The following is a 24,970-nucleotide window of genomic DNA, read 5'->3' on the forward strand; positions in this document are numbered from 1 at the left end:
GTTAGTTACTAAAATACCAATTGCAGTCGCCTGCTCCGTCGTACCCAGTCCACTCCTGTAACATCGAATATGAACACCTACCAGCAGTGAGGACATGCATTAACCCGCATGCAAATCCTAAAACCCTAAATCAATACCTCATAGCCTTAAAGCAAAACTCGTACAGTCATTTGCATGCATTTTCTTGCTTTGAAAACTTTCAGTATTCACATTATTTCCAACTCTCAGAATTTTAACTCCAAGGAAAAAAGCAGTCCAGGGGCCATGATTACGAACAGTCTCAAGTCCAAGTCAAGACATCTCAAAAAAGCACTTTTATTGAATTCTTTTCGGACTACAAAAATAATTGTAAATAGATTTACAATTGCAAACAGTAATACAAATCAGAAAAATTTGTTATTAAATTCAACTTAAGGGTTAGTTAAAATGAAATGAAGATTTACTGTTTTGCCACTTGAGTCTGGACTCAGACTTAAGACAGTTCGTAAACATTGACGCAAGTATTGTAATAGCAATATCAGTATTGTTGTCCTTTGTCAATGGTGGTGTACAAATTCTTAAAAGTTGGCTGTAATTAAAACAAATGTTCAAAATAGCATTACACTTGGTACATTGGTAAACAATGACCATATGAACATGCGTATCAAGTGCCATTACTATGGTAAAAGGTTTTTGTAGTTATTCCCCCTTTGCTCAATTGAGGGAGAAAAAAGACAAGCGTTAACATCCTCTAATGGTACTCTTGTACTACTCAAAACTTTACCAGTCATTTGCATGTTATTTCTTGCTTTCTGACATTTATTTGTTGACATTAGTGGGAGTTCTCTGATTTTTCCTTTATCATGCTTCGTAATCTTGCCAAAAGCTTGTGGCTTCAAATTTGTGTACAAAGTTATGTATTGTTGTCACATTTTGATGTACATGTGCACCAAAAATGTATAATATTCTCAGTTCTGTATCTCGGGATATTTGCACGTTACTGTCTTCAATCAAAAGTGTACATAACATAATGAACTCTTCTGAAGCTTACATGTTACTTAACACATTTTGACTATAATTGTTTATATGTTTAAATGAAATTTAATGGAATTTTGTCTGAAATTTTTACCAACACACCATAATAGTAACTGTTTTATTTTAACCAGTGTTTTTTTTTCCTTTTTTTGCGCAGTTTTCATTCTAATACTTTGAGAAGTTTTTAGAACATTCTAATGAAACTTGGTACACATTTTGCTAGAGACAATACACTCATGTATATCAAGGCCAATAACTCTAATTTTAGCTCTTATTCCAAATCAACTGTTTTCATTTCTTAATAATTTCATTCTGCCTGTTTCAGAGAAGAAGATATATATCGGGTGATCAAACATGAGTTGAAGAATGTTATGATGGAGGTCGACCTTGAAGAAGTGACCTGCATCTTTGTAAGTCAGGGGAGGGAGGGGATGGAGCATTTCCATTCACTTTCGCTGTCATATAGTTTTAGCAATAAGTAAATACTTTATCTGGAGAACAGTATTTTCTGATCTTTCAGAATTATGAATGACCGTATCGTATGATTGATTTTTGAATCCTTAAATCATGGTTGTTTTGAAGTACATTTTAAAACATTTTTGAGCTTGAAATATAACTTAGGGCTTATCTAAATTCACAAATTAAAATGTTTGTTCAATTTTTGACATTCGCTTTGTATTTAATTGGAATTGGTGGTCTTACAATATGTTGTTGAGCACACATTGATCAGATGGCCCCTATAACTCCGGCTTTTATAATCATAAGTATGCCCCATCTTTGACTTGAAATAAAAACAGATGGGTGTTGGCATACACTCTGGGGTGTTCTTGTTATATTAGACTGTTATTCTATCTCCCAACAGCTGCGCAAGGCAGTTGAGGCAAAATTAGGCCGCGACCTGAAGGAGTATCGAAGCTTCATCGACGCGCAGATGATGGAGATCCTAGGACAAATGGACGCCCCGTCCAAGATTCTCGACCACCTCTACCTGGGATCTGAATGGAACGCTTCAAACCTGGAGGACCTGCAGAATAATGGGTATAATACCTGGACATAAAATATTATTGTGATGGGCTGATTAGCTTGTGTGTTTTTTCCAAGAAGGAATGTCATGGTAAACAACAATAGCCTTGGTGTCGTTGTTGGCATCATTAGTGTGGTCAGACTCAATAAGTGTTCAAGATATAGTCCAAACCAATTGGCTCAATATTGCTTGGCTTGATTTCCTTGTTGGCTCAAACTGATTTAAAGGACCGATATCTTGATAGTGAATGTAAGCATTCCGGCTTGGCTCGAACTCCCTGAGGCTCGAGGTATTTTCACCAGTCCTTTGGAGTTCGGGCCAATAGGGTTCAACTATATTCAAACGAATCTGAAGTACATTGCCAGAGGCAAATTTGCTCATGCGTAGTGAAGCTAATAACTCTGGCTTCAATAATTGTAGAGTTACAGCCCTTTTCAACTGAAAATACTACATATCAAAATAAGGACTGGTATCTGCTTGCAGTCCTATTTGTTTTTGCATTGTCAGTTTGGTAATAAGGCACAATAAACAGAAGCAGAGTGGACATATACATGCCAATTAAAGACCAAATGAATCTACCTAAGGCTGTGTAGCTTTTAAAGGGATAGATGTACACATTTAGGTTTTAGGGGTGTTTTTGTCAAGAATCAAGAGCAATTTTGTACAAAGGAGCGATATTTATATGGCTGGGGACATTTCATTATGAATCCTTGGAGCAATTTTGAACCTAACAGAGATATTAACAGTATTACTGTTGCAGGTACTTAATCACTCCTAGTCATTTTCCTGGTGAAATGTCCCCCCCCCCCCCCTCGTCCCCCGGAGTATTTAGGTTGAAAACCTCTCCTAGGTGCTCCTGGGATTAAACTGGATGAAACTGCCCCCCAGAGCCATAATCCATGTAAACCGTAAACACAAAATAATCTTTGTTATGTTTGAACAAGGCAACTGAGTAAACAATACTACACAAATCTTTCAATCATAATTGCTGATATTAAAGCCATTAATACAATTGACAAATCTTAATTTCAGTGTCCAACACATCTTGAACATATCACGGGAGATCGACAACTTCTTCCCGGGGATCTTACACTACATGAACGTCAGGGAGTGGGACAATGAACAGGCAGACCTGATGAAATACTGGGAACACACACATAGATTCATTAACAAAGCAAGGTAAGCGAGAAGGTGTTAGGTTGGTTTAGTTTATACCAGTTATAGCTCAAATCTTTCAAAAAAAGAAAGAAATTGATGTGTGCACTGATCAGCTGTTTTTTCTACTCTACAACCAAGTCCTTGGAATGCAACGCCAAGTTATCTGTTAACATAGAGAGCCATGTAAGTCCTTGTGAATTGTGTCTAAGCCTTAGATTTAAGCATGAGAACAGATTACAATTTTAGACTGTCAACAATAATAAATTGATGTTTTCTCCAGATGTATTTGAAAATTTATTTGCACTCTAATATACATGTACGACAGTTTTCTTAGGATATTAATATTAAAAGACTTAAAAAAATAATAAATACAATAGATTATTCAGTGGAAAAATTGTGTCAAAATCAGGTAAAAAGTTACATCATTTCAAGTTATGAAATGCAAGGTCTTTCTGAAGTCAGTCTGAAACAGACTAGGAAAAAAACTGTTAAAAACTTTACACACACTTTAGAAATAACTTGTTATCATATTCTTCCATGAATAACCACTGCTATTTAGAGTAAAATTCGGCATGTGTGGTTTTTGACTCAATAGCTTAGCTTCTGAGGAGATGTTAATAAAACAAAATTATCATTTTAGGAAGAGGGGTAGCAAAGCCCTTGTTCATTGCAAGATGGGTATCAGTCGATCTGGGTCCACTGTAAGTAATACATTGTGGTTTAGAGGTGCACTCTCACAGATGGACGGTTTTGACCATTTTATTTTTATTGTCTCAGAAATATTTGATTTTGGCATCAGTGCCTTCAATTCAGTCATAAAAGATTATAGAACAGATCTCAAATTATTATTATTAAACTGCAGAAAATTTTGCTTTTCTTAGTGAGTAATGCTTTTAGCCATAAAACATCAATTTTCGAACATAAATATGAAACTGTGTTCTGCCCTTTTGTCAGCAGTCTTATATCACTGGTTTCCAAATATTTACTAAAAGATTGGTTAATTCAAAGACAAGTTGTCAAAATGGTAATTCTATGAGAGTGCAGCTTTAAGGTATCTGGTGAACAAGTATGTGAATTTTGGATTCCTGGTGACCCCATGGTATTTTGTTATCACTTGAAGGGTTTTTATGTGTACAGAAAGATTATGTTAAAAATAAACTGAAAGAAATATCACAAGTAAGGTGGGTTCTTTTGGCACCGGAAAGCATATCATAAAGTACTTTTATATCTTGTGTTGAAACTGGATTGCGTGAAGGAAACCTAGACAGGTGACTATTAATTAAACTCACATACGCCTAAAGCTGGGAATTGAATCAGAAGGACAGACGTGAGAAGTAATTTATGTATGCTAACAGTTGGTCAACCATGGCCACAACTTTTTAAAGCCAATATTCTGGCATATTGGTTTTAAAAATTGCCAAAAAACGTTAGGAACGTTATGTACATTTTTCATATATATTGTAGGTGATAGCTTACCTCATGAAAGAGAAGAGAATGTCCCTGGAAGAGGCCTTCAATTTCACAAAAAGTAAAAGATCCATTGTCAACCCAAACAACGCATTTATGGCCCAGCTGGAGACATACCAGGGAATCCTCAATGCTAAGTAAGTAGTAGATTTGTAGGGGTTTGGATTGGGTAGGCCAATTGATTGTATAATTGTAATTGATTGACCATATATGGTGCATTCAAATTCACTGGTAAATGGTCCATTATAAACCCAAACAACTGCTTTATTGCTAATTTTGAGACATACCTGGGAATTCTAAATGTCAAATTAGTTGTAGGTAGGTTATGTTTGCGCAATTCTTGATTAAAACAATTTAAGAAATGTTGCATGATTGTCAAAAACCTGGTGGTGGAGGTAATGCTGCTGCTGCTGTTTTTGCTGCTGCTGCTGCTGCTGATGATGATGATGATGATGTATTTTTTCTAACAGAATTCTAATGCATATTTCAGTTGGAACAAAGAGAAGTTTGAAAATCAAGTTATACCAAGACCACTTGCCAAGTTGGCCGAGGAGGAGATACCACCTGTTGAGTGCTTCCAGTCACCGGAGGATTTACTTGAATATAAACTAGGTAAGAAAAGTAGTTGACATTTAGTCTTAACCTCCTTTATAGAATAAATGTCAGTAACCTACTTTTGTTTCTAAAGGCCAATGAAAATCGCAGCTGCTCTTATGTACAGGGCATTAGTAGGGTGTAAAGCTATCACGAAAAACATTGGCTAGTTTATGGTCCAGTAAAGCTGGATGTTTTATCTTAGCCACATAAGGTTATAATATGTGTTGTTATGATTTTTTTTAAAGGCAAAGATCTTGCTGAAGGTGGTGATCTCCCATACCTGCACACAGAACATGACATTGATATTGCATCTCGAAGTGCCGACTCGACTGAGGACTCCCATGAAGACCAACTCTCACCAAAGTCTGCTGAAGACCAAGGTTCAAAAAAGTTCAAATATCGCAAATCAGATGCGGAAAAGATGGAAAGTGGGGATTTCAATGATAGTTCTGACACAGATTCTGAATCCACTGAATCAGAAGAGTTTTCTTTTGGTGAAGACTTTAAATGTGAGGATGATGTTATGGTCGATGATGATGAGAAAGATGGTGCTTCAGGATTTAAACCCATAGATTTGCCAGATGTTCTTATCGATGCTGTGGAAGAGAGAATGAAGCCTAGAGTAGTGGACTCTAGGAGATGCAAGTCAGAGGGTGATAAAGGGACTCTTGCCGTAATTGAAAATATGGATGGTGGTTTTTCAAGGGAAGGTTCAGTTTCTAAGTTTAGAGCAGATGGTAGCTGGATTAAACCTCCCAGTAAAGATGACATGATTGATGATAATGGTGAGGTTATTGAATTTAATGAAGGCGTGGATGAAGACACTAATGACAATGTGGCTGATAGATCTGAAGGAATATGGATCGGGGACAAAAGTGTTGATAAGGAACCTGAACCTAATGAAAACAAAAATGCAGATTCAATGGACATGGATGAAAGAGATATGTCTCAGGGAGATGTGAGACAGGATCCTTATACTAAAGAAAATATATCATGGGAAGCTGGCTCAGTGATAAAACAGAAAAAAGATATTGAGACGAAATATGGCTCAGGAACTGTCACTTCTGTTAAAAAGCCTGATACATCGAGTCCATCCATTGAAATCTCAGGTGAACCAGAGAAAAATACTCAGAATTTAGTAAAATCATCATCAAATCCAGAGATTACTGTTGAAAACGAATCAGAACTTTTTAAATTGGAGTCACATGACCTGAGTGGCCAATCAGAAGGCAGCAGTGGTGCTGTAAGCCAATCAGAAAGCAGGGATGATGGTGAGGGAAGGAAATCGGTGTATGAGGTAGAAGAAATTGACCTTCCAGAAGGCATAGTAAGAAAAACCAGGCTGGAAATAGAAGAGAAACATAGGTACTATATTTTGATGGTTTAGAACTGTATATTGCTCTAAAGAAATTGTTGTTTTTCTTCATAATGTTTTGAACATTCTTGAGAGATTATGTTTTCTTGAAACCATAATGATATAAATTACTGATGGATATACCAAAAGGTTTTCATATAATGATATATAAGTTTACAATGTTTCATATTTGTGATGTCACTTTTAATAATCACGAAATTAAGTGAAACATAAATTCTGCGCAAAGTTCCAAAAATCTTCAGTACTCGGGGATGAAAACATAAATTTCAAATTCAGCTGTGTTTGTCCAATTAACAACAAGTTTATCTTCAGAAATTCTGCAATATTTGTCCACTTGTTCTGTACATTGTTGGTGTTCTTGTATTCTAACTCTATTTTCATCAACAGATTGTCACTCGAGAGCCCAAGAACAAAACTGAAGAGATCTTCAAGCTTGAAATCAAACCGTGTCACCCCAAAAGCCAGGGACCGGGATAACGAGAGGAGAAAAACTTGCATAGCTCTTCTCTCCCCCACCCACCCAGATTACACAGGGCATGGTCAGTCTGGGTTACTCAGTCCCACATCTTGGTCACTAGGAGCTTCATCTGCTCCATGTCAAGCAGGAGCTCGCATGCATTCTTCTGATGACTCAGATGAAGACGAAAACCAGTCTGGTTCAGTGAAGGTTTACAAATTCATGGGAGAGGAAGTGACAGTTCAAGAAGGGATGGTCAAGAAGCAGAAACAAGGTAACTATAATGTAAAATCTTTGGATAAACAGTGGCAAGACAAAACATAGCATTAAAGTTTATTGTATTTTGAAATAAAAATGACTTTGCCCATGGTGATATTATACAGGGTATTTACTTTAAAACAGAAAAGATAAAAAAATGCATGATAAAAAAAATGAAATTATCAGAATCATTTCAAGGTCATTGCATCAATGAGCACATAAAATATATATCTTAAGATCTAGATATTTGAATGAATTCTAGGGAAGTGTCTGAAATTCAAATGATGTGTAACCTTTCTATATTACCTGTCTGGTTTTAAATGAATCCTAAACAACCAAGCATACAACTTTTGAATAATTGTGTGATCAATTATTTAAAACACTTATTGGTAAGATCAGGTAGAAGCATTAACATCGGCAATGTATTTTAAAAGATTTTGAAAATGGCTGAACCTTTACAGCACTTAATACATAATTCATTTGCTGAAGTGTGATCATTTTATTTTGCAATACTAACCTACATTAGAATAAATTATCATTGATATCAAACTTCTCATACTTGGCCAAGCTTTGTAGAAATAAGTTAGTTTGTATTTGTTAAAACGCACAATGTATGTACACATTTATATATATTTCATTGTTACTTCATTAATCAGTGCTTTCTATGGTTATAAAGACGTGAAATACAGGGTAATATATATTACATATAATTTAAAACAACTGCATGCACAGAATGATAGATTTGTGTGCACAGATGGTGCATGCTTATTTCAATTACATGCGGCAGTTGCGTTGACATGACCCACCCTATGGCCTCCTTAAAAAATCAGTCAAAATCATTTTTTTCAAGACCAAAATTAATTGAAACATGATTTTCTTTTATAAAACTCTAAATATCAACCAAAAATTCCAAGAAAAAAATATCCCCCAAAATACTTCTATTATAATTGAAAATCTTGGAGATTTTCGTTTATGTTTAGGGTTTTGTGATAGATGGTCATGTTTCAATTCAATTTGGTCTTTAAATTTTGACAGATTTTTGTAAGGGGGGGGGGGTCCCTAGGGTGGGTCATGTCAACGCAACTACCACCTGTGATTTCAACTACATGTAGCTTAGATAGTTAGCTGTAAGATAATTATGTGCATTTAGTTCTGAAATCATTTGTTTGAATGTCGAGTACGCACACATTTCGTCTTGATTTGCTAGTGTTTCTTTAAGACCTTTGATTACCGCAGTGTGCTTGGCTGCCCCTTTGACTGCTGGAAACACACCGTTCTCCTCAATATTTGGCTCCCAATCAGAATTAATCTTAAAGCTTATTGTTCTTGAAGTTATAAGGGTATAGAGCGCCATTTATTGATTTTTAGCTCACCTGTCACGTAGTGACAAGGTGAGCTTTTGTGATCACTCTTCGTCCGTCGTCCGTCCGTCCGTCCGTCCGTCCGTCCGTTCACAATTGCTTGTGAACACAATAGAGGTCACAATTTTGATCTAATCTTTATGAAACTTGGTCAGACTGATCATCTCTATAAAATCTAGGTCAAGTTCGATATTGGGTCATCCGCGGTCAATAATTAGGTCACTAGGTCAATTAGTGGAAAAACCTTGTGAACACAATAGAGGTCACAATTTTAGCCTAATCTCAATGCAACTTGGTCAGAATGATCATCTCTATAAAATCTAGGTCAAGTTCGATATTGGGTCATCCGCGGTCAACAACTAGGTCACTAGGTCAATTAGTAGAAAAACCTTGTGAACACAATAGAGGTCACAATTTTAGCCTAATCTCAATGCAACTTGGTCAGAATGGTCATCTCTATAAAATCTAGGTCAAGTTCGATATTGGGTCATCCGCGGTCAATAATTAGGTCACTAGGTCAATTAGTGGAAAAACCTTGTGAACACAATAGAGGTCACAATTTTAGCCTAATCTCAATGCAACTTGGTCAGAATGATCATCTCTATAAAATCTAGGTCAAGTTCGATATTGGGTCATCCGCGGTCAACAACTAGGTCACTAGGTCAATTAGTACAAAAACCTTGTGAACACAATAGAGGTCACAATTTTAGCCTAATCTCAATGCAACTTGGTCAGAATAATCATCTCTATAAAATCTAGGTCAAGTTCGATATTGGGTCATCCGCAGTCAATAACTAGGTCACTAGGTCAATTATTAGAAAAACCTTGTGAACACAACAGAGGTCACAATTTTGACCTAATCTTTATGAAACTTGGTCAGACTGATCATCTCTATGAAATCTAGGTCAAGTTCGATATTGGGTCATCTGGGGTCAAAAACTAGGTCAGTAGGTCAATTAGTAGAAATACCTTGTGAACACATTAGAGGTCACAATTTTAGCCTAATCTCAATGCAACTTGGTCAGAATGATCATCTCTATAAAATTTAGGTCAAGTTCGATATTGGGTCATCCGCGGTCAATAACTAGGTCAATTAGTAGAAAAACCTTGTGAACACAATAGAGGTCACAATTTTAGCCTAATCTTAATGCAACTTGGTCAGAATGATCATTTCTATAACATCTAGGTCAAGTTCGACATTGGTCCATCCGCGGTCAATAACTAGGTCACTAGGTCAATTAGTAAAAAAACCTTGTGAACACAATAGAGATCACAATTTTTGCCTAATCTTAATGAAACTTGGACAGAATGATCATCTTAACATATGCTAGGTCAGGTTCGATATTGGGTCAACCCGGGTCAAAAACTAGGTCACTAGGTCAATTAGTAGAAAAACCATGTGAACACAATAGAGGTCACAATTTTAGCGTAATCTTAATGCAACTTGGACAGGTGAGCGATACAGGGCCATCATGGCCCTCTTGTTTATTAGCTATTATGCACAGAAAAAAAGGCATTGATGTGCACAAACCTCAACATTGGCCATAACTCAAAAACTATTCAATATAATGAAATGAAATGAAACTTGGTACACATGTTGTCAGAGACCATACATACAACTTTTACTTGAATAATGATCTAGTTATTTCTCTTTTTCGCATGAAAACAACAACCAGACAAGCATTGGTTTTACTATAGAGCAGTCTTGTTCAACTAAGTTGTATAAACTTATCCATTGTTTTTTCTTAATTTTGCTCATACATAAATTTTGCATGTTTTTTTTTTAAATGCATAAGGCAAAAATTGAATGAGTTACTTTGATGGTACTGCATGGTACAGGTCTGCATTTTGGCCATCAGTAGTTGGAATGAAAATGTATGAGACTCAAAGGTGTCCGATACATATATATGTGAATTTTGGATGCTTGGTAAACCCATATTATTTTTATATCATTTCAATGGGTTTTACAGGTAAAAGAAGAATACATAAAAAATATACCAAAAAATATATTTGGAGCTTTTTGTGGCCTAGAGGGATTTTAAAATTGGTCATTTGGTACCAATTCTGTTGAAATAAAAAGCAAAAATACAAACTGCATTAACTTGATGTATTATGTATTTAAGTCAATTTTTTTTACTCTGCAATAAGCTCACAGTACCCTTTTAAATAGTGGTTGGTCAGATACCTTAAAATGAGTATGGTTTAACTTGGTGATCAGACTAAAAATTGTATCGTTTTAGCTGGTTTTCCATTGTTGGCAGAAAAGAAAAACGTCCAATAGACATGTACATGTATGGTGATTGTCATTATAGCATAAATCTGCATAATACATGTTATTTGAAGGGACTTATTCACATTTCATGGGATCAGGCATAAATGTTGTTGTTTTTTAAATTTGAACAAAAATCTTGCTGCTATGATAAAACTTCATCAAAAGCTGAAATGATAGACCCCTCATTGTTATATCATAAAATAGGACAGAAAATTCTCTATGTTGCCAAAAGTAATGCTTTTGAAGTTGATTGTTTTAGGCTTGGTTTTTCAAAATTCTGTTTAAACGAGTATTATACCAGTTGCTGTTCTGTGTTTGTTCATAATTTAAGTAAGTGAATAAAATTGATTTCAACAAAGTTTTAAAAAAATGTTGCCAAGATATATTCTTTGTGCGTGTCCCTTTAAATACATGTGTATTCTGCATGAACAATACTCAAAGCATTAATTCTAAGCATACTGGTATTTTAACCTTTCTGGCATCATAGTTATAACAATATCATGAACAGAATAAGTAAACTTTGTAATATTGCTATGACATTAAAATACTTTTTTTACTACATTTCTTTATATTTCCATTATTTCCTATATACATGTAATATGATCAGCATATTTTACAAAAAAAATTGTTCACATAACCATTACCTTTGTCTTTAAGTCTTTTCGTGTACAATTTATACCTTAATTAATGCTTTTAATTATATTAGAAGCCATGTTAGCTTCTTGCAATATCTGTATGATCATTTGCTTTAAATGATTGCTTTGTTAATAATTTTTAATATTTGCTTGAATTATTTTATTTGCTTGAATTATTTATTATACAGTTAAATGTTAAATCAAACAGCTTTGGAACAAATTATATGTCATATTAGATATTAGAAAAGTTTTGAAATAACTGGTAATGTTCTTTTGTTTTAAAAGATGGGTACAAGTGATAGTAAATATGATACTCAATCATTTACCAGGGACAGTGACTACCAACAGTCTCAAGTCTGAGTTCAGTCTCAAGACACAAATTGCAAACCTTATTTCATTGTAGCTTTCCTTCTAGCAAAGCATTGATGATGATTTTCTTAATTATATTACTAATTCACTTTTTCACTAATATTTACATATATATAAAAAAAAGTTGTAATGGAATTGTTCCTTTATAAAAAAAGCTTTTCTGTGGCTTCAGTCTTAACTCAGACTTGAGACTTGTTGTAATCTTTGTCCACGAAATATTTCAATGGTTTTGAAGACTTAACATACCCATTTATTATCTATTATTGCAGATATAGAGAAGAAAGGTTCACATCAACTCCAAACAGCAGACACCAGTCCATCAAGCCGTGACCGAATTCTCCTTAAATCGGAAAGTGTTTCCGATTTCCGTCATGTCCAACCAGAACAGACAGATTCTAGTTCGAAAATCGATAAATGTACAAAATACTCCCCTGTTAGTTTTAGGCGAGAAAAATCATCATCAATTTCTGAATCCAATGACTCGCAATATTCCGGTGAAAGATTTGATCATAATTTAAATTCAAGAAGCAATTCCTTTAGTAGGAAGGATTCATTCACAAGCAAAGATTCGTTTGGATGCTCCCCTCCTAGCGGATCTAGTTATCCTTTGAATAATGTAACTCCTCCAAGAAAACAGTCAGTGACTAAACAGAAAAGCCGATTTGATCCGGAAACTTTGGCCTTAATTCGCGAGATTGGTTCAGCTTTGTTAAACAGTCCTGCTAAAGCTGAATTAGAAGATGACGATGATGTGGATTTGAAAGAGGGTGAAAGCCTCGTTAGTCACTATGTTAAAAAAATTGAGAAGACCTCAAAGGTTACTCCACGGAAATCTAAACGAGAGATTATAATAATTGATAAGATTGACTCAGGTAGTGAGAAAGGTAAATCTCAGTTGGCGAGCCGGACATCTCCAGTTTCAAAGAAACATGACACTGATGAAGTGCCATCAAAATGGAGCCCTTTGTCGAAAAGACCTTCTTTCTCAACTATTTCTCCTGAAGGAAAACGAAGTCAAACTACAAAGGAATGTGATAATTACACGCAATCTCCTGTACGCAATAAGACTGAGAATAATATTTGTGTAAATAAATTTCAGAATGTTTCTGATACTCACCATGAGGAATCTATTATGTCATTGAACTTACAACAGTCAGATTTGAGCGATAGTTCTAGCAATAAGGCAACTCATGATGATAATAGTGACTCAAGCGAGGTTTGCTCAGTAAAAGACTTGTGCGGAAAGTTTGAAATACCAGATCCAGGTGCTTTGAAGGTGTCGCCAATTGTTAGTCCTTCGGGCATTTCTCCAGTGTTTTCTGGTGCTAAACTTGATTTAAAAGGTGTTGAAATAAAATCCTCATCTCCGCATTTACCTTTACTTACCTCTGAAGGTCATGATAGTGTCAAAGGTCAAGGTCAAATTGGGACAATTTTGCCCCTACTCAAGAGACAAACGGAGCCTTCAATTCATTTAAGCGATCGATCTATGAAAATGTTTGAATCAAAATGGCGTGATATTGGAGAAAATGTGGTTATATGTAAACATGACACATCCCCGGTAAGGGAAGAAAGTGATGACCTTGACTATGATAACAAAGGTCATCACAATGAAGGTCAAGGTTATAAAACGAGTAATAATTTAAGGCCAAAATCATCGCAACCTTCGGCGAATAGGGGTCATAGATCTCTCGGATCAGCCACTGGACAAAAGTTTTACAAACAGTCGCTTTCGATGCATGAATCAGGAATGGGCGAACAAGATTCACAGTTTACGTGGGAGGGGAAAAAGGTTCGCAAGTCCTACGGAAAGTCTCATCCACTCGCAAAACTTGAAAACAGACAATCAGAGGCACGAAAAAATCCTTTTTACAACACTATGTAATAATTTTTATGACCGCAAATTACAACTTTACTTTGTATTTCTACCTTACAGGAACTATATAGTTTTAATGAACATGTACATGTACTTATGTAATGCATTAATATATAATGTTGAAGTCTTTATGACAATGACTCATCAAAATATTACCTCAAGGATAACCTTAAGGACTTAAGGACATACCATATAAAAATAATTGCATTATACCCAGTCTTTAAAAGGTGACCTAAGTATTTTCTCTATAATTAATATGATGTTACTTGATACTTTTTGATTGGTGGATTTATCAACATGTTTTCACTTACTTAACTTACAGTTGTTGTTTTTTCTGATTTATTTTTAACATAGATAAATATGTTAACTGAAATATATATAGTAATTGAATTACAAAATACCAAATAACTTACTTAACTTACAGTTATAATTAAAAAAATCTAGACTAAACGCAAATATTTGTTTGTGGTATGTCTCCACTTTGACGTATTTCATTTGACAATAATTTTGTTAAGTTTGTTTAAATATTGTTAAGTTTTGTGCTTACAGTTTACTTATTTAATATCCGAGGCATGATCTGGCAAACGTCCTGTGTCATATCACTTTAGAAATTAAATCATTAATTTAAAAAGTATACACAATAATTTTTTTGGGGTTATACATGTCGGGAAGAAAATCCAACATGTATGTGAACTTAAATGATAAAAAATCTTACAGCCTATCTTTAAACAAGAATATAAGTTATAAATGAACTTGACATTATTAGAATACTACAACTATAATTATCACGGCTTCTTAAAACTGACAATTTGCCGGTCTGGACCGATTTTGACAACACCAGACGGATTACAGTAACAGAAAATGAAAAAAAATCTGAAAGGTCTGAAATTTGTTCATTTTGTTTTATAATTTCGGTCCAAAACTTTAATAAATATGTAAAAATTGTAAAACTCAAACCTATTTTGTCATTCACACATCCCCCAATAAAAGTTACAGGACTGGAAATTATATATATATATTTATATAAGTGAAAACATTTGTTCCTGCATTTATGATATATTAAAAATACATTTCGAAAAGCCCCAACTTGAAATACATAATACAGATTTTTAAGAAATGGTATATAGTATTTCAGATGTACATGTACACTTGATTTTACAAAATTATGTAGATTTCTTTTGTATATGTCTCTGTTAAGTTGGGTTCTCAATAAATTGAATTAATGTCTTGACTAAGCATTAAAGTGCACATATATGTTGAATATTTCCTTTCATTTATGTGCTAGATCTCGGTATTTATCATCATGATGCATTATAAAGAGAACATTCCATGAATGTAACTATGACGATGTTCTCTGTTTAACATTTTGATGTATTCGTCATTGTGGTAGTTGAGCAGTAATGATACTTTTGTGACCTGCCTCCATCAAAGGGGAGGTTTTTGTACCAGTTTATTGTAATTTTCCCTAAACTCAGTGCCCTTGATGTTCGTAAAGGTTAACAATATTTGTAAAAGTAGAAATAAATTGTTTCGTTTTTTTGTTGTTTTTTTCCGAAAAATATAATGTGAGATCATTCAAAAAATCCTGTAACAAATTTTTCCAATTGTGAGATCATGTTTAATCATTTATAAGTATATATAGGAGTCATTCCAGTTTCGCACAGATTTTTATTTTTCCCCTGACAGAGGGTTTCACTGTTTCAGAGAAAAGTAATGGTATAATGTCACCCTGTTTAATATTTATATTGGGTCGATTGTTCAGAAAATTGTTTAATTTAAAAACATTGTTAACTGGATCATTGTTAACTTTCAAATCTTTAATACTCTGAAAGTTTCATAGACAAACATGTGGTCTCCAGTACTTTATACAAAAATTTAGACAGCTGATTTAGCTAAGATTATTTTACTTATTAAGTATATCAGCCCTTCATGAAATATTCCACCTTTGAAAGTTAACAATGGTGCCGTTAACATTGTTGTGAACTTTAACACAGTTCTGAACAATCAGCCCAATGTCACATGATGTCATTTCTGTTTGATATGCTGGTCTTTCATTATATGAAATATGAAAATTGTTACATCTTTTTCAGTTATATATCTTTAATCATGTGTTGCCAGTGATGAAATGTTGTCTTGTCTGAATGTTCAAGTATTCGTTAAAATTAGATATATTGTACGTTTCTTATGTAGTTACTTTAGTCTTTCACTTAAACATGATATTAGAATATATATACATTAAGACTTAACCCCTGTTATGGTAAATCGTACATATTATCCAACCACATATTTAAGTTTAAACGATTTAAGATTATAACATGCAGACATTTTTACACTTGGATAAGTTGTCCGGAGGTGATCTTTAGGGTAGTTGGCACGTTTTTATGCCCCCGAAGGTGGGCATATTAAAATCGCACCGTCCGTGTGTCCGGCTCAATAACTCGTGTCCGGGCTGTAACTTTCCCTTGTATGGACAGATTTTAAAATAACTTGCCACATGTGTTCCACATACCAAGACGACGTGTCACGTGCACGACCCGTGCCCCTACCTCAAAGGTCAAGGTCACACTTAGTCTTTATTCACAATGGAGTGCTGCATATAGGACATAGAGCATAGGTTGTCATGTCTGGGCTGTAACTTTCCCTTGTATGGACAGATTTTAAAATAACTTGCCACATGTGTTCCACATACCAAGACGACGTGTCGCGTGCAAGACCCGTGCCCCTACCTCAAAGGTCAAGGTCACACTTAGTGTTTATTCACAATGGAGTGCTGCATATAGGACATAGAGTATAGGTTGTCGTGTCCGGGCTGTTACTTTCCCATGTATAGACAGATTTTAAAATAACTTGCCACATGTGTTCCACATACCAAGACAACGTGTCGCGTGCAAGACCCGTGTCCCTACCTCAAAGGTCAAGGTCACACTTAGTCTTTATTCACAATGGAGTGCTGCATATAGGACATAGAGTATAGGTTGTCGTGTCTGGGCTGTAACTTTCCCTTGTATGGACAGATTTTAAAATAACTTGCCACATGTGTTCCACATACCAAGACAACGTGTCACGTGCAAGACCCGTGCCCCTACCTCAAAGGTCAAGGTCACACTTTGGTGTTTATTCACAATGGAATGCTGCATATATAAGGAGATAACAGTGTCGGTTGTCAACTATGGGTGGTATTTTTTATGTTTAGAGGCAATTTAAAATATCTTGCCATATGTATTTGAAAGGCAAGATCAACTTTTCATGTACTGACCTTGTTCATAGGTCAATGTCACAATCGGGGGCATTCGTCACATACTGTGACAGCTCTTGTTAAATGATATGATTGGTTAGTTATATTCATCTAATAAATATATTGTCCTATCAATAAAAAAGTTGGCTAACAATTATTAATCCCAAAAAATAGCTATTTCATGCAATTGGTTGCATTTGGGTGAAGCTATGGCAATTTTAATTTTATAGCAGCTGTGGGTTCAAGGACATTAACTGGCCCCATTACCCTACAAATTTTCACCAGTATTGCAATTTTGGGATTTAACTTTCATTCTCTTTTGCAACTGGTATAATGCATCTGCTGATTTCCTAAGTGCCAGCTACCCCCATTAGTTAATTTACTTGAATGCGAAATTTTGACAGCAAGTTGTGTTGTAATCAAAGAAAAGTTAAGTACAAGTATTTGGAATTTAATGTTCATTTTCTATCTTAAATTATTTAAGTTAAATATGAGTATTTGAATCATAACATTGATTTTCTCTCGTAAATATTAGTTTTTGAATCATAACATTTTCTATCTCAGTTAATTTTTATAAGTTTGTAAATTATATTGTTTTGTATCTGTATGTTTTTATTTATAAAATGACATGCATTTATTGTTAGTTGCTGAAAGTCCTGCTTAATATGTTCATGAGCAGAAAACATCATCTAGTAATAGAGTAATACATTTGCTATATTTGCAACATCAGTAGAAAATGCATTTAAATATACTTTTTGGTTTTGACCAAATTACCAGTCTTCCTTTACTTAAGTAGTTTTCATACATGTTCATGTGCTGCTGTTTTGAATGGCCTACTGTAGAAGTGAGATGCTGAGCCCCATGGCTAATTTAGGAGGGGTCTCAAGTCGGACTATAGACTCAGACACACACTTTCTTGTGAATAAATGTTTGAATGATAAATACTACTGAAAAAGTAACTGTGCGTGTTAAGACATTTGTCAAAAATGATTTTAAAATGTTCGGGGCCGTTTCAATAAAGGAGTTGAGTCAAACGTTCAGGGGGCCGTTTCAATGTAGGAGTTGAGTCAAACGTTCAGGGGGCCGTTTCAATGTAGGAGTTGAGTCAAACGTTCAGGGGGCTGTTTCAATGTAGGAGTCGAGTCAAACGTTCAGGGGGCCGTTTCAATGTAGGAGTCGAGTCAAACGTTCAGGGGGCCGTTTCAATGTAGGAGTCGATTCAGGGGGCCGTTTCAATGTAGGAGTTGAGTCAAACGTTCAGGGGGCCGTTTCAATGTAGGAGTCGAGTATAACGTTCAGGGGGCCGTTTCAATGTAGGAGTCGAGTCAAACGTTCAGGGGGCCGTTTCAATGTAGGAGTCGAGTCAAACGTTCAGGGGGCCGTTTCAATGTAGGAGTCGAGTCAAACGTTCAGGGGGCCGTTTCAATGTAGGAGTCGAGTCAAACGTTCAGGGGGCCGTTTCAATGTAGGAGTCGAGTCAAACGTTCAGGGGGCCGTTTCAATGTAGGAGTCGAGTCAAACGTTCAGGGGGCCGTTTCAATGTAGGAGTCGAGTCAAACGTTCAGGGGGCCGTTTCAATGTAGGAGTCGAGTCAAACGTTCAGGGGGCCGTTTCAATGTAGGAGTCGAGTCAAACGTTCAGGGGGCCGTTTCAATGTAGGAGTCGAGTCAAACGTTCAGGGGGCCGTTTCAATGTAGGAGTCGAGTCAAACGTTCAGGGGGCCGTTTCAATGTAGGAGTCGAGTCAAACGTTCAGGGGGCCGTTTCAATGTAGGAGTCGAGTCAAACATTCAGGGGGCCGTTTCAATGTAGGAGTCGAGTCAAACGTTCAGGGGGCCGTTTCAATGTAGGAGTCGAGTCAAACGTTCAGGGGGCCGTTTCAATGTAGGAGTCGAGTCAAACGTTCAGGGGGCCGTTTCAATGTAGGAGTCGAGTCAAACGTTCAGGGGGCCGTTCCAATAAAGGATTTTAGTCATAACTTCAATTATCTTAAATCTGCATAAACACAGCAAATGGCAATACATTCATTTTTCATTCCTCAACTTTGTTGTAATACTGGCTGAAGTTCATTTCATACAAATATGTAGCATTATACTGAAACTAGGGCACAAAGATAATTTCAATTTATAACTAAAATCGACTAAAATCTTTATTGAAACAGCCCCCAGTTCAACTCAATTTTCTAACACTGCAATGCTTCTATGATACCAATGGGCATTGTCTTATTTTATATAACTTTATTGATATATCATAAAATCACTTTTCCAGCTGCTATTTCTAGGGTTATTTAAAAACCTGCATATTTTTACATGCACAGTTACTTTATTCTGTTCTATTATACATTATACAAAATCTGACAATAATAGTGACACTTGTGTTAATACATTCACCAAGGGGCCTTTTTTTGTCAAGAATCCAAGAAATGACTTTGTACCTGAAAAAGCAATTTACTGTTAAAAACCACTCCTTGTTACAAAATAACTCGTAGGATTTTATGAAACTGCTCCCTATACCACAATTTACTGTATCAGTGCTTTCCCTAATGAAAATTTACTATAAGTAAGAATTTCAATTTTGTGTTATTAGTCTGAACTCGCTACTTGAGACCTTCCCAAAAATTGGGCCCTCGTTTTCTCCTGCCTTCTTGCTCATAATATGTTTTGTTGTTTGTTACTGTTGTAAAAATATCTCTGTTAAGTAACTTACTGTAATAATATGAAAGTGCAATCATTCTTTTTGTCACTGTACGGACATTGTACTGACATAATATCAATAAATGATATTTTAATAATTTTTAAAGCAGTCTTTTGTTATTATATTTCACTATTAGTCTTTTATATTGAGGTTTTATGCCCCGCTTCAAAGATGTTGCGGTATTTTGTTCTGCACATGTCGGTCTGTCAGTAGTTTGGTCTGATTTATACTTACAATTGGGCCTAAGGTCCTCAAACTTGGTAGGGAGGTTGACCATGACCAGCAGATGACCTGGTTTGATTTTTAGGATAGAGGGTCAAAGGTTATGGCCATGATGACCTTGAACACAAAAAGCTTAATTGATAACTTGTTTGCTTGGTCCTTAAACTTGGTAGTCAGGATGGTCATGACCTTCAGATGACTCCTATTGATATGGTGGTCAAGGTCACAGTGACTGTGAACACAAAAGCTTTGTCCTATGTTCACAACCTTTGTCCTATTAATTTAAAAATAATGCTTGGACCAACAGTCTTCAAACTTGGTGTGGAGGTTGGCCATGACTTGAAGACCTTTGAGCTAAAGCCATGGGTCTTGCATGTAACACTGTATTCTCATGGAAAATATTGGTGCCAAGTAATGTCCCCAATGCATGGCAAAGTAACTGTTCGGTCAAGCCGAAGTCGGACAATTGAACAAATGCATAGACAGACACATGCACGTTCACCAAACTGCAATTGGGAAAACTTAATTCAAGCTCACAGCAAGCGTGCTCTAAAAATGCAAAAGATGCCAATGCTCATATATAATTTCTCGATCGATTACTTGCATAACTCAACAATTATTAAAGCAAGAGTTGTGGACCTTGGTATACATATGTGTATGGGTATGAAGTACCTTTTGAATAACTTGATTGTTATTTCAGTTATAGCAAAAGTAAACAAGAATGCATAACAATGATATCAAGGCCATCAACATCCTTTTCGTTCTTCTAACAACAGACCTACAATTGCTCTCGTATTCGAAAAATTGATCTGCAAAGTTCACATTGTAAAACTAGTTTGTAGAGCTGAAATATAAGGTTACATAAGGTCATAATGGTCCTCGTTTCAAAACGTGTGCATTTGTTATACACAAAGCATGGAATAACTATTGGATCTGATGAAAAAGCAATGGGCGAGATGGAATGCAAGTCATTTTGTGAAAATAATTTATTATTTTCTGCAATGCTTAAATAAGCATTCAATACAAAACATTACAAGATTAAATGTACAAACAGACAAAAACACGGGTCACTTGCTTAAATACTACAATGAAATGCAAATAATAGGAATGTGTAATTTTCTTGTTTCGAATACATAATGCTTAATATTCTAAATGCCATCCAGAATACATTATTTCAAAAGGATAAATAATCTTACTCGCTCAACTAGCAAAAGATTAACAGCTTCTAACACAATTTTCACTTAAAAAAAAATGTCTAAAAGACTTCAGAAAACACCTAAAAAAACTGAAAAAGCTTAAAGCTCTGACTTACATTAATTATTTTGTAAACATCTAGTTTAAAATATACTGAATGTCTTTAAAACTGAAAATGATCCTACCACAATTGCCACATAGACAAGAACAAATAATTCAATAATAAATGTTAAGTGAATACATCAATTTATTTTTTTCTCAGAATATCTTTAAATATGAATATTTTTAAAGTGACTAAATCAATTTGTTTTTCTCAGAATATCTATAGATATGATTTTTTTTTAAAGTGACTATCTCATTTTTTCACAGAATATTCATAGATATATCTGATATTAAAGCAAACTTAACAAGATGTTTTGATTAAACATGCTCCATACAGCAACATTTGGCATTTATAAGTCTTAAAGTTACTGCATCACAATTCATCCACATATGATTTGTTTTTATAATTTTATACTTTTCTTTAAACCTCACATTTTTATTTAAATATTCAGATGTTGGACATTCATGAATATACTTAAAGATTTATCTAAATCTTACATAACATTAATGAAACATCTACAAAAATATTTTGAATTCGCAAAAGAAGTTACACTTTTTTCTCTATTACTTTTTTTCTCAGTGGTGTGTGAATGGGCAAAAAATCATTACATTTATTGGTATATTACCCGTATATACCATCATACAATTACAAATCTTTATGGACCTTCATTTCTATGCAGTAACTCTCAGACCTAGCGGTAACGTACATAAACCAAATTATTAAGCTACACATAATGCTTAAAGTTATAAAATATGTCACAAAAACTTTAACACAACCATATCGATGGAAACGTAATATATTAAACATCTGTACACATTTTGGAGGGAATGTTAAATACAATAAGACAAAGGGGTTGCAGACTAACTAAAACTAACGTGGCTATCATTAAAACATCGCTTGTTTGCAGTGGCCCGAACGGGATTTGTAGGTTCTCTCATTAATGTTAAATATTTACATTGCCCATGTCTTTTCTACAGTAAAAATAAAAACAATGTACATTTTGCATGAACCGTGCAAAAAGAACCGAGTGGCATAATATGATGTCGTTTCTTATTTTATTGCTTCACTCTGATTGGACAAAAGCCATGTCATTTGACAAATGGTTAACAACATTTGGAATATCCATCATTCCTTTTCAAATATGTTAAATGCAGATATCAGATTTATTTCCCTTATTTGACCTGAAATATATTACATCATTACTTTAGAATAATAAAATAAAAGAAGAGAAAAATGAAAATACTTATATTTATTAAGCGTTCATGCAGACGGACACAGTTTTTGAAAATTTTCAAAGACGTGTTAAGATCTTCATAGATTTTAAAATAGCAACAAAGCATACATATTGTAAAATGCACGAAAAACGAATATATCCTTCATTAAACACAAAGTCTTGGACAAAGACAGTTTCTTCAGAACTACCAACTATAATAAATTTTGCCAGAGCCACTGCAAACAGGGTTTTTTTAACAACGGCCGGATATATCACAGTTTCCATGTAGACAAATATTCTATCAAAAACATTGCCCCAAATCTAACAAAAATCTGGAGAGAAAAAATGCAAACTTCACTAGTCTTTGACAAAAATTCTATAATAAACCGTATAATATAATAATTAGAATAATATTATATAACGCTTACTAAGCAAAAAGCTATAGTTACATGATTTTATGGCAAAAAGATTTATTATTCATAAACTTTATATTACTGACAAAATATATGAGATGATACTATAGCACTTCTTCGATCTTTATCATTGTAAAAAAAAAAACTAAGTCTAATATACAATTAAAAATATTTTTTAACTGAATCAATTTTTTTTAAGTTTTTTTTTAGAACGGATGTCAATTTTTTTTACTTACACTTTCAGCTTAGGAAACAAATTTCATAAATCTATTCAAAAGACAAGATATAAAGAGTGTCACAGGTCGCTTTCTTTTTTTAACAAACATATTTAACACTTAACGATCTCAACTTTATATAAATGTAATATCTAAATTGGTCGGCAAAACAACAAAATAAATGCAGAACAATGAAACAACACAATTTGAAGAGTTCAGATCTACTGGCACATAACGTTACATAACATCGTGAAAAATTACAATGCATCAAAATACTGTCACATAGAAGGAATGTTTCACACCTGACTTAGTCACAAGACAGGAAACATTTTGTTTATAGATTATTTGTAATTAAATTGGGTCACAAGACAGGAAACATTTTCTCTTGAGATTATTTGCAATCAGCTTGTTTGTAATCAACATGGTCACAAGACAGGAAATCTTTTGTCTTAAGATTATTTGCAATCAACTTGGGTCAAACGACAGGAATTTTTTCGCCTCTGGATTATTTGCAATATAATATTAGCTTGTGTCTAGAACATACTTTTGCAATATTTAAAATAATTTAGCATGCATTTTATCACCATTCATCTAAGGGGTACCAACAACCTAATATCACTGTTTTTACTTTTCTTACGCATATATATCAGCTTCACTCACTTCTAATAAAAATTCCAAATGCAATGACCTCAAATATGAAGAATATATTATTTTTAAATTCAACTTGTAATGGTAACAATACCCATTCTTATTCTCTTCTTTCATTATTTACTATACAGAACATTTGTAGAAGTTCTTTCCCCTGTTAGAAATTATCAGTTGCCAATTTTTCAGTCTAAGCTAGTCATGGGTAAACTATGTGACCAAAAAAGCACCTTTATCGTTGTTGTTGTTTTTGTCATTTTTTGCTTGCTATCTCGTAAACTTCTTAAAAATGTTTTTCCCCTTTGAAAAAAATCCTCCGCTTTTCTTTTTCTGTTTTAGCTCGTCGGGCGTCAGCGAGCGGGGACGAGACATTCCAAAATCGTCGTCGATGTCTTCTGTTACTTGATCCAGTCCGGTGTTTGCCACGCCTGTTGGGGAATCACCCGTCCCTGGGCTAGCACGCGCTGACTGGTGCTGCTGCTGTTGTTGTTGTTGAGGGTAGTGCTGCTGAAAATTGAAAAGAAGGGGTTAAAAGTGTGAAAACATGTGTAATTATGACAGCTAAAAATAATTTAAAGTTGGTTTTTGCGATATTGAAATAAATCATAAGACAATTCAACTTTTGTAAGATCAATTTATAGGGTGATAAACTGAGAGTTTAATTTGATAAGATATAAATTATCTAGTTCATAATAATAATAGAAAACATTAAAATTTAAGTATGCGTTATTCCCTACATATTTACTATGATACTAGCAAAACTTTATACAATTCAGACATATAATAAAACTTGTAGCCAACCAAAATAACACCTTTCCCTATCACACACATATACACACTACATGTTTTCTTGAAAGCCAAAGTAGTTAAACATGACACTGATGTCAGTACGCTGGGACAGTCACTAGCAAACATTGATTCTGACACAAAACATTTTAACATATATGTTAATGTTCATTTGCAGATCATGTCAACGGCAGTACTTTAAACTCGAGCCCCACCATACCCCCACCCCCCTGCATATGCTTGTCTGTTGTCACTTTTTAAGTAGAGTTACGGGCCTTGCTATACAAGTAAATATTGTCTCTGGCAACATGAGTACCAAGTTTCATTTGAATATCTTGAAAAGTTTTTGAGTAACGGCTAAAGGTTAAAGTTTTTGCCGGACAACGTG

General features: G+C 34.6%; 2 protein-coding genes across 13 annotated transcripts in view; one reads left to right on the forward strand and one right to left on the reverse strand.

Annotated features, from left to right (window-relative positions):
- Positions 1 to 19,896, forward strand: part of LOC128230520 (protein phosphatase Slingshot homolog 1-like) — a 45,552-nt gene extending 25,656 nt beyond the window's left edge. For 3 of the 4 annotated variants that reach the window (XM_052942848.1, XM_052942851.1, XM_052942849.1), the window contains 10 exons: positions 27 to 86; positions 1,340 to 1,424; positions 1,877 to 2,052; positions 3,071 to 3,217; positions 3,837 to 3,897; positions 4,661 to 4,800; positions 5,154 to 5,275; positions 5,506 to 6,625; positions 7,023 to 7,366; positions 12,257 to 19,896. In XM_052942848.1, the coding sequence (XP_052798808.1) occupies positions 27 to 86; positions 1,340 to 1,424; positions 1,877 to 2,052; positions 3,071 to 3,217; positions 3,837 to 3,897; positions 4,661 to 4,800; positions 5,154 to 5,275; positions 5,506 to 6,625; positions 7,023 to 7,366; positions 12,257 to 13,872 (3,871 nt within the window). In that variant the 3' untranslated portion in view covers positions 13,873 to 19,896. The remainder of the gene's footprint in view (positions 1 to 26; positions 87 to 1,339; positions 1,425 to 1,876; positions 2,053 to 3,070; positions 3,218 to 3,836; positions 3,898 to 4,660; positions 4,801 to 5,153; positions 5,276 to 5,505; positions 6,626 to 7,022; positions 7,367 to 12,256) is intronic. The other variant, XM_052942850.1, reaches the window with a different exon arrangement.
- Positions 19,897 to 20,990: 1,094 nt separating this feature from the next.
- The window catches only part of LOC128231384 (peripheral-type benzodiazepine receptor-associated protein 1-like), a 148,088-nt gene continuing 144,108 nt past the window's right edge, over positions 20,991 to 24,970 (reverse strand). For 7 of the 9 annotated variants that reach the window (XM_052944144.1, XM_052944145.1, XM_052944149.1 and 4 more), the window contains one exon: positions 20,991 to 24,303. In XM_052944144.1, the coding sequence (XP_052800104.1) occupies positions 24,064 to 24,303 (240 nt within the window). In that variant the 3' untranslated portion in view covers positions 20,991 to 24,063. The remainder of the gene's footprint in view (positions 24,304 to 24,970) is intronic. The other 2 variants (XM_052944148.1, XM_052944143.1) reach the window with 1 other exon arrangement.

The sequence above is a fragment of the Mya arenaria genome, chromosome 4 (assembly GCF_026914265.1).
Source record: "Mya arenaria isolate MELC-2E11 chromosome 4, ASM2691426v1".
Taxonomy (NCBI): Eukaryota; Metazoa; Mollusca; class Bivalvia; order Myida; family Myidae; genus Mya; species Mya arenaria.